Raw genomic sequence first — 10,872 nt, 5'->3', positions numbered from 1 at the left:
GAACCACCTCACTAAGTTATTCTTTCCCTATTTGTCTTCAAGAACTTTCAAAAACTCTCATCACTATTACTTAGTCCAAAACTCAGCATCTTGTCTTAAGGAAAGAACAGCATTTATATCCTAACACTCTATACCTGGACTGCTTTGCTAGTGAGACACAACAAGGTACTTATTCAGCTGGAAGCTGCTATCACGCACCAAAATGAGAAGGCACCACTAGTCTTTCATTGTTATAAAGGATTAAGTATAGTACTTGCAGACAGATGCTTTTTTCTTTTTTTATTGCTGTTAATTCAAGGAAAAAAGGTTGCATAAAATCCAATCTCTTCTAGAAATATAAGTGACCTTTCCAGTACATTTCAAATATCAAAGTATATGGTAAACATACAAATAAAGAGAAGGTAACATACCTCCTATTTACAGTACAGTATTTTAAATCATAAAATAAGTTCCGTAAAGTACAACTGGCAGGTAATTCACAATGCGAGTCCATTGGTGCTTTAACACCCTCACTCAAACGCAGTTAATTCATTTATCGTGGTCCAAAAATACCGAGATCAAATAAAATATTTAATCAAAATAATTTCCATTTACTACTTAAACTTTCTCCTTTTAAATTAAAGCTTTCATCTACCTCCCTCCCCCAAAGAAAAGTTTCAAAATGTACACTGGTGCTATAAATATAAATGCTACCTATGAACAAATGTAGTAATCAAGCTTTTTTTTTTCCCTTCAAGTTTTTTTTTTTGTTTGTTTAGCAAATTTATTATTAGCCAGCTGAATCAAAGACTGAATTTTACTTATGTCCCTCTACTGCATACTAGTCTTAAACAACAACAAAAATACCCTCCTTTTACTTCTGTCATGAACTGCGAGGAATGCCAGAATCCTATGGATAATACAGTGGTAGTTGTTCATCGGTGTTGAATGCAGCAGTCAAAAATACACTCATCTTCCAGATAACCTCAGTGCACTTTAGGAAATCAAATATTACCTGGAAGCAATTTAGTACATATATTGGCTTTAAAAAATAAAATAAAAAAATACAGCAGCATTAAACTTAGTGACATGATTAATACCATCTTAGCACTCATTTCAGTCTTTCACATTATACCATAATCACGCATAGTGGTGAACTGTTATAAAATAGTGACTTTGCTATTTGGTAGACAGGTTCTAATTATACTAATACCTGACTTTATTTTGTAGAAAATCTTAATTTTTGTTCAGTTTGAAATAAACCATTTACATTCTCAATACAATGCAACACTGTAACAGTTCAGGGGGAAAAAAAAAAATCTTCAATCAAATAACGTTCATTCTGTGTTGACACGGAAGTCGAATAGCTTAAAAAAAGGGAACGACCTTGCTGTCAACTTTCATTACAAATGCAAACACGCTGATTACAACATTCATACCAGGTTTGTTTTTTGTTTTTTACTATCTCTGAAAAGAGAGGCTAAAAAGCTACAATGGATGTAAAATCTTTTTTAAATGTGTTCATTTTCATAAATCTTTTCAAGTCCAAACAGTTTCAACTCCTTCCCATACCAAGTAATTTGTTGATTTGAGACTCACAACAGCTATGTATATGTATTATCTATAATATAGTACATATACACTATTCTGTGTTTTGGTAGTCTCCCCTAATACAATGAGTAAACAGTTTTCCCTCAGTTTAGGAGTGTAATGATTTAGAATATGGACAAGGTCTGTATAAACGGCCAAACACTTGTTCAGTGCAATGAAACCAAGTGGACAAAGTGAGGGTGAGAAAAGAAAACCAGCAGCATAAGGAGAATGAGGAGAGGGGAAAGTTTGTGGGAAAATATGACCAAGTTTCTTCTTTCACCATATGGCTGCTCCATCAGTGATGTCAGAGGTCAGAGAACTTTTTTTTTTTTTTTTAAAATGTAGTAAACATTGCACATGTCTCAAGTCTTCAGTGCAAAAGTATGGTTCAAATGCTCTTTTTGATTGTTTGGCTGTTAGTTTGAATTACATGCATTAGGCAAGACTTGTAGAACCAGGAGACCAGGGACTCAGCTTTCTTCTTTTGTATTGGAACGGAGGTGCAAAAGCAATGAAAAATTCCAGAAAGAATATAAAACTGGGAATGTCCCAAACACAAGGTCAAAGAACCCTCCCCCCCCTGCCCCACAATTTCCCAGCTTCAGCTTAAGTAGGCAATGTTTACTTGTTTCAGTCTGCAGAATCCAACGTATCATTGGAAGGGGGAGGGGGAGGTGCGTATCTCAGTCTGTAAGTGCCTAAAACAGGAAAGAGAACTACTGAGTCACTGTTTGGAATCAAATGGATTACAACACCACCATAAGGTATCAAAATGGACATGCTCTTCAAAAGGCACCATCTTATTCTCCAGTCCTATTTGAAGCAGCTCCGCAAAATTCCATGTCTTTGCTAAAATGTCACTTTTAAAAATAAATCCATCCCTATACATTTAAGACGTCACCACAGAAAACAAACAAACAAACAAACCAACCAACCCAAACCCCCAAACAGCCACAATTAGTCTCTTCTGTTCAAGTCTAGCAAAACGATTAGGTCACAGTGGACCACACACTATGGATCAGAAAGAGAACAAAGTAGCTAATAGTCTAAACAAACAAACAGACAAACACTGTGCATTTGCCCCCACTCTTTTGAAGGAAAAAAAAAAAGACCAAAATCGTGAAACCAGATACTTCCCTTCATCTTCATTTCTTGGTATCTTATGTGGTTCTCTTTGCTGCAACTGTCTCAAAAGTCTAACTAATCATGTGGTATGGAGGGGGTGTGGGAAGATGACTTGTGCAAAAGCAAGCTTTAGCAAAAACTAGAAATGAGCACAGCCATTTCATTTTCTGAATCCACATGTATCTTAAAAATATATGGTTTGTATCACACGTAGCACTTGATGATTTCTAGTCGTTTTCAATGCTGAATTATATGCCACACCTTTGATAGGGAATGAGTGAAAGAACCAACTTTAATGTGCAAGTCTCAACATTATGCCAAAAGCCCTGTGGAAAATTTAGATTTGGTACGATTTAATTTCCTAGCCCTATATCGTATCTCTTTTAAATATAATGCTTGTGAACCTATTCCCACGCAGTGCTCTACAGAATTAATGGACATAGATAAACTAATCTGAAATTTTATAGCAGATCGCTTATGCACATTTGCAGACACGCACACATACACACACACATGCACGCACATTTCTGAAAGAATGGAAACAGCATGGTCAGTCAGATAAAGAGAAACTGAAACTCAAAAGCAAGTCCGTTGGGAGTTATCATGATTACCTTGTTGATTGGCCTCCATGGATGACTGCTTACAGTCCTGCGCATAATGTCCACTTACACCACAATTGTAACATGAAACGTTCCCATTCTTCTTGGGCCCTGATCCATTTGTGTTGGCAACTACGTTAGGTGCTGGATATACTGAATAGAACCTCCCAAATCCTGCCATCTGCTGCATACCATAGTTGGCTTGGCTCCCCATTACTGGGTCATGCATAAGCCCGTTTGCATATGGAGTCTGAGGCAGGAAAAAAGGAAGTTGTGTTCCATTGCTTTGATGTGCTTGGTTGAGGTAGCTGCCATTGCAAAGAGATGGCAGAGGGAAGAAAGGTGGAACTCTGTAGACTTGTCCATGAAGTGGGTTATGATAATAATAATTACTGATCTGAAGGCTTCCATTGGTCCCACAGCTACATCTACGTCCACAAGACCCACAGGTCCCTGACCCCAACTGCTGGGGTGGCAATATAGTTCCATTAGTGTTAGTGTTTCCAACAGCATTTATATAGGATGTGCTGTCACTCTGTGCAGTGCTGTGTGTTAAAGCAGGGCTTGGGCTAGGGGCAGGGCCTGGTGTATGGGTAGGTATTGCAGGAGGAACAGAGGACTGGATCTGGCCAACACCTAGACCAGCTGACTGAGGAGGTGATGAAGTTGCTACAGTATTTAGCACATTTGTATTCTGGTTGGGCAACACACTGGTAGCATGAGGACTGCCTGGCAAAGGATATGAAGCTGGTGGAGGTGGCGGTGGGGCTGTTGAAAGACCAGCTGCTGGAAGAACTACCTTAAGACTGGTAGGCTGAGGGATTGCTCCTGTGTTTCCCTCAATATGAGGCACCATTTGATTCAGTCCTATCACCTGGGCTGCAGGTTTTGTGACGGTATCTGTAGTAGGAACTGGGGATCCTGGAAAACTACCGGGGTTGTGGACTGGGATAAAGGCAGTATTTGGTGATCCAATGCTTAAGTTTCCTGTTGGCTGTTGTGGTCCATTAACTGTGCAACTCTCTGATGATCCCTGTGGAGAGGGAATTTTCAGTCTCTGTATTGCCAAGTGCAAAGCTGGGCTACCAGGTTGGGGAAGGAAAGTAGGTGGGACTTGCAGAGGGGAAGCCAACAGCTCAAGGCGTTTCTCAGATTCACGAGAAGTCACTGACCCCAATCCGCCTGGAGTTGGATTTGCAGATTCTCTTAGTGGTGATGTAGCAACAGGAGTGGTAACAAGCATCTCCACTGTTTTACTGTCAGCAGATATGGGTGGTGGGACTACCGCTTCAGGCTTCTGGGCACCATTGTGCATCACACAGTGTAAGGCAGACATAAAGGAAATATGCTGAAACTTAGAATTCAAAGGAACCTCTGAAGTGCTTCTATTTTCATTACTTGCTGAAGAAATCTGAGAAGCCGATTTGTTGATATTCAATGGATCGCCAGTACCATAACCTGTAAACCTGGTTGCATTTCGTTTCCCAGAGTCTTCAGAATTGCTGTCTGTGTCTGTGAAGACAAAGCGTGGTGGGGGCAGGGGAGGAAGGGGAAGAATCATAAGTGCATGCTTCTGAAAACATCTTCTATGTCTCCTCCCAGGACCAATATTTATTCACATTAACTTATGTCATAAAATCTACTTGTTTCATTTTTTTTTTTTTAAGACTATATTTGGAGGTAGTTCATCTACCTTGCCATTTCAAATAGGTTTGATTCCCTCTATAAAAAGGCTGAGGGTTTATTGCCTTGCTCCCTACTGCTTGCTTACCCCAAACCCATGAGACTAGTTGCCTTTGGCATTCTATATGAGTGGAAGTCACAAAAACTAGAAGCTGTGGTCATCTACCTAGGAAAGTGCAAGACTGTCATTGCTCCAGAACGTGAGTAGGCTGACATGATACAAGACAAGGAATTGAGATTTCAGGCATAGAACTTTTTGACTCCTTTTTCCTTTTAGGTCAGTCAAAACATTTTGATCTACTGCACTGTAAAACTCAAGCAATCTCAAAATCTAAAACACACAAATAGATAATGCTGTGATTTAGGAACACAAATGCATGGCAGTAATGCATGTGGGGACATTTCAAGGCATGCCATGTGGTGCATTGGTCGGCTGCGTGCCACACATTCAAAATTAAAGCACTAAACAAACCAGCCAAAGATATTCCACGTTCAATGTGGAACATCTTTGTGGCTTGTCTGCCGTTTTATCATGTAATAAATTGGCTGAACATGTGGTATGATAATCACAAGATAACTGTGACATCTGCCAGGGCCCTTATATAAAACCTTTCATGGATTTGTTTTCAATGAAAACATTACACAGTTTTTTTTGTAAAGAGAAAAAGCTACTCTCCTTTCCTAAAGCCTTGGTCCTTATCAGAAGGAATATAAGATTGCTACAGAATCTATGAACCGTATCTTCCCCCACTCTCCTTGGTTATTGTATAATAAGGACCATAAGACAAAGATGAGCATCATCTTTTGTTTTCATGTATTAACACTGCAGAACAAATGTCTAGGTAGTCTGCTATCAATACTGGAGGCACTCCAAATATGTATACATAGAGGAAGCCTGTGCAGCAAACTGAATGGAAGGGCATACAATAATTGGGGATGTTTTTCCAGGCAACATCTGCATGTCAAGAATTATATCCAGAAGATCCCATGTTATCAATAATTTTCTTAAATTAAAAATGTTGATTATGTAGTTGAGTTCAGAAAGAATTAAGAGAAAACCTTACTGAAGTTTATACATTTCTTAGTAAGGTAGAAAACGGGATGTATCCCAAATCTGAAGTTAAACAAGATTTTAAAACAGCAGTAAAAATCTGAATACCAACCAACTGGCAAGGGAGTGACTGACTGCACAGAATGACTAAAGGCAACAAAATTCACATAAAGTAGTGTTTACAGGAATAAAGATGTTTCTGGAACACTGGTTTGCGTTTAAAATGGTCAAGCTATTTTAGGTCCGAGATAGGAAATGGGTTATCAACATGCATAACACTGCACAAATCCAACCTCTGTCTTTTTCTTCTTCACTTTCAAAGCTTTCTTCCCTCCCATCATGCCGTGGGCTAGAAGGAGAACTGTAACCTTCTGAAGAAGTTTCTCCACATGTGTCATGTCCAGAACCAATATCCAAATTCAGATCTAAAAACGAAAGGGGAATCTCTTTATTTTGCATCACAATGCATATAGTGCCTGGGATTACTCATGGCCTGCTAGTTCAGATTTAAGTGTTAGTCTGTTTCATGTGTTGCATTCACCAGACTTTGAGGACAGATTAATTCTTAGATCTTAATATACTGTATTTACCCAAATCCACAACAGCTTCAAATTTAAGAGGACTCCCCAATAATTAGATTCTATATATGGAAAATTTGTAAGTTTGAGTGCCTGATTACCACCCTGAGGAAACTGAACTCTGCAAGGCAAGAAAAGGCAACTAACTACCTATTCCATGCAACTGCTTTGTGTTTTCTCTTAAAAGGATGCTTTGATAGGAGTGGAGTTCATGTCTCCCATCTATAGTCTTTGCCCTTATCAAACCAATGTGTGAGTAACAGGAACAGGCAATGTACAAGCATATCTAGCAGGTAGCAAGAATCCAATTACTATTCAACTTAACGAAATTTGGGTTATGTAAAAATTGTCTGAAATTCTATACGCATGCTTAAGAATTAGCATAACATTTGATTTAAAAAAAAAATCAGTGTTTGCTGCTCTAACAATAGAAAATTCAAGTACCTGGCATTAACTATACATGTACAAGATTACAACACTAATCATCAGTAGCTACAAGATGAAGGTTTTCAAACTACCTGGAGGTATATACACCTGTGCAAACAGTTACAGATCACTGAAGTGTACCAGCTGATTTCTGCAGCTTTTACTGTAAAAGGCACTGCTTCTCTAATCAGCTGTGTGGGACTATTGAGGAACTCCAACAGATCAAAATAGTTGCATCCTTTGAAGTGAAAGCTGCAGCAAACAGCTGAGTGGCTCATCTTTAATTCAGTAACTTGCTGAGAATTAAACAGGTTCCAAACTACCCAGACATGAATAATCCAGGTCCTAATATATTGCCAGCTCAGGGAACAGCCAGATATAAAAAAAAGGAATGGATAGGAAGGAAGAGAAAGGCTTGAGAAACAGCTAAGGAAAGAAAAAGGGTTGCAGGTGGGTGAGAGTAAGGTTTAAGAGATTCAAGTTTTCCAGGTTGTTAAAATGCCATAAAAGAGGATTAAGCTACTATTTTTTTCTTAACCAATGGCTGAACTGTTACCTTCAATACTACGATCCTACTAACCAATGATCTGGAGTGGAAAGAAGAGAAGACAAGCAGTTCTGAAAGGAGGGATGTGGCAAAGGAGCTCTGACCATACTAGCTTTAAAACAAACCACCAGTTAGCATATGTAAACTATTTGACACTACTGCAGGGGTAGGAAATTATTTCGGCTGGAGGGCCATTTTGGGTTTTGGTGAATTGTCGAGGGCTGCAAGGGTAGCCCCACTCCTTGACAGGTGGTCCCACCCCCCTAACCTCTGACCTTTGCCACCAGAAGTTCCTCCTCCTTGCCCCCCCCCCCCCAGAAGTACTCCTTTTGAGAGAGGAGGGTTGCCATCTGGAACCAGAAAAAAAACCCAGATCATACGCTAAAAGTCAAACACCTACTATAACATTTTAATTTTATTACAAAAATATTCATTATGATGTGTATTTGCATACTGTATATAGAAGTGATTTTATAACTCAAAAATAAAGTCTTACTCTTGTATATTGTGTGTGGAGGCTGTGTGGTTGGTGGTATGTGTGTGTAGGGTGGCTTGTGAGAGGGTATGGCTGTGTGTGGGGAGGCAATAGGGTATGCTGGGGGGTGGGTGACCCCTGCCCCCACTCCTCCCCTATGGCGCACAGCCCCCACCAGTGATGCACGTGGTGGCAAGGAGGCATCCAGGCCAGCCCATCTTTACTGCGTGGGGCACCGCACGGCTGGCATGCAGCTCTGAGCACTAGCGCACCACTAGGGGAAGACCCGCGTGATGAAGCCGGCTGCCTTTGTTGCTCTTTGCTGCACAGGTCCTGGAACTCTGCTGGAAGTGGCGGGAGCCCTGCTCCTGGCTTTCTAGCTGAGCTGCAGTACCTGCATGGCAGGGGGCAGGAAAGGCAGCCAGCTTCACTGCGTGGGGCTTCCCCCATGGCACAGGGTGCCACATGATAAAAGCGAGCCTGCCAGGATGCACTCTTCACCATCATGTGCAGCACTAGGTGGTGCTGTGTACCGCCAGGTGGCAGCACCTGTGCAGGCCACAAGCACTCCAAATGCCTGCCACCTGCTGCTGCTGGGAACTGTGCTCCACAGGGGGGAATGTGTGGGAGAGGGTCCCCCCACCTCAAGCTCCACACTCTTGCAGCTGCCAGCCCCATGCTCCCACACATCTGCAGCAACACCCCCCCCGCCACTTCCCTACCTGGTGCCTGGAGCGAGCAGGACATTGGGGAAGCAAAGGTTCCCCCACCCAGAAGCTGCGTGCTGGCTGGGACAGGCCCTTCCACCCATGAGGGTGGAAGCAAGATCCATAGATTGTTGGGGCCGGAAGGGACCTTGCAGATCGGGTCCAGCCCCCCGGCTCTAGGCAGGAAAACATATGGGATCAAGTGATCCCAGCAAGGTGACTGTCCAGTCTCCTCTTGAAATCCTCCAGTAAGTGACTGCACCACCACTGGAGGGAGTTTATTCCAGTCTGGACACCCTGACTGGGAAGGAGTTTTTCCTGGTATTAAGCCTGAAGCGGCATTCCAGGAGTTTGTATCCATTGGTCTTCGTCTTCCCCAGGGTGCCCAAGCAAACAGTTGTTCACCAAGCTCACGATGCACTCCTCTGATATAGTGGTAAGCCGCAATCAAGTCCCCTCTCAACCTTCTCTTCTTTAGGCTAAAGAGGCCCAGGTTCCTCAGCCTTTCCTCATATGGCTTGCCTTGCAAGTCCTTGATCATACGGGTGGCTCTTTTCTGGACCCTCTCTAGTTTTTCCACATCCTTACTGAACTGCGGTGCCCAGAACGGGACGTAGTACTCCAAATGCGGTCTCACTAGTGCTGAGTACAGCAGGAATATCGCTTCCTTAGTTTTATACGAGATGCATCGGTTGATGCATGCCAGCATGTTACATGTCAGCGTGTTAAGATGCGCAAGTTGGGCAGGCTACAATTAGCTGGTGGGTGCTGGTAGGATGAAATTGCCTGGTAGGCCAGATTCGGCCTGCGTATTTTGCCTGCCCTGCTCTACTGCGATGAAGGGCATCCTTACCAGGGCCCTGAAGGTTGCAATAATTTTTAATATAATCTCAAACTGTAAAGGAAACTGTAAGACATTAGCTCTTAATGCAACAGGAAAACCATAAAAATTAATTTGAAGAGGAACAAAGAACATACAGAAATAGGCTACTGTGCTGGGGGTGGGGTTCAACGTGTAACTCAATTCTTCAGAGGGATAACAGATTTCACTGTAAAGCTTAAAAGGGGTCCCCCACTGAGAATTTCATTAGTCTTCTGATTAATTTCTGTCCTAATTTATCCTCTGTGCAACTCCCATTGACTTCAGTTTCTCACGGCCTGAGAGGCAACCCAGAAATTGTGTACTAGAAATGTAAAGTAGCAAAATTCTTTCACAAGCTCAGGAATTCTGTAATATTTTGCAGGTAGAACAGCTTCTGCAGCAAAAACAGCATTCATCCATCACATCTGATTTCATCCACTTTCATGAATCAGAGGATCATCTGACTAACAATATTTACTGAGATATGGCATACATGCTATTTTGAATATGCTATTAGGCACAAGCCCAGAAGGAAATTGCCTTTACCATCTGCAAAAAAAAAAAAATCACATTCCAAAACAGCCACATGAAATTAAGATGCTAAATACCCAAAGCATTCCTATAACCCCACTAGGCGTTGATAGTCTAAAAAGCCAGGTCCCACAGGATAAATATTTATCAGCCGTCTCCACTGTAAAAGCAGCTTTCCCACAAGTTTTATTCATTAGATAATATGTATATAATTGAAGTGGCGGTACTAAAATGATAAAGTCTCCAGTTATCCACCACACAAGGAGCTCTCAGCATAAATAACAACTTGTTACACCAGAAGCCTTCTACAGAGCTAGGTAATGAATACAGAAGTAGTCCTCAAAATATGGCAATTCAGATTTATTTTCTAGCTGAAAAACACATGGAGACAGTGACTTGACTAAGAAAGGCCACTAGCTATGCTGCAAAAGTAAAAGGAAACTTTGAATGAAATACTGAATACTGCAATTCCATATGATCAGGTATCATTATAGGCTTTCACACTTTGAGGTTCTGTTTTTAAGCATTTGAATCAGACTCAAAACAGAAGTGAATATTCTCTGAGTAAATGGTGTCTTGCCACCATCCCATCTTCCATTTTTCTTGGGGGGGGGAGGGATGGGGGAAAAAATGAGGAGAGGCAAATCACCTTATACTTATACTCAGTATAAAAAAGGGTTGGCTGCTGGCCCACAGTATGCTGGTCACTTCTGGTC

At 41.5% G+C, this 10,872-nt stretch overlaps 1 protein-coding gene across 2 annotated transcripts in view; it reads right to left on the bottom strand.

Annotated features, from left to right (window-relative positions):
* Positions 1-264: 264 nt before the first annotated feature.
* The window catches only part of ZCCHC2 (zinc finger CCHC-type containing 2), a 47,848-nt gene continuing 37,240 nt past the window's right edge, over positions 265-10,872 (bottom strand). For both annotated transcript variants that reach the window (XM_014606970.3, XM_019490515.2), the window contains 3 exons: positions 6,324-6,455; positions 3,309-4,808; positions 265-2,270 (listed from right to left, as the gene is read on the bottom strand). In XM_014606970.3, coding sequence (XP_014462456.2) covers positions 2,203-2,270; positions 3,309-4,808; positions 6,324-6,455 — 1,700 coding nt within the window. In that variant the 3' untranslated portion in view covers positions 265-2,202. The remainder of the gene's footprint in view (positions 2,271-3,308; positions 4,809-6,323; positions 6,456-10,872) is intronic.

The sequence above is a fragment of the Alligator mississippiensis genome, chromosome 3 (assembly GCF_030867095.1).
Source record: "Alligator mississippiensis isolate rAllMis1 chromosome 3, rAllMis1, whole genome shotgun sequence".
NCBI lineage: Eukaryota > Metazoa > Chordata > Crocodylia > Alligatoridae > Alligator > Alligator mississippiensis.
Note: the sequence above shows the minus strand (reverse complement) of the source record. Positions and strands in the feature narration are given on the sequence as shown.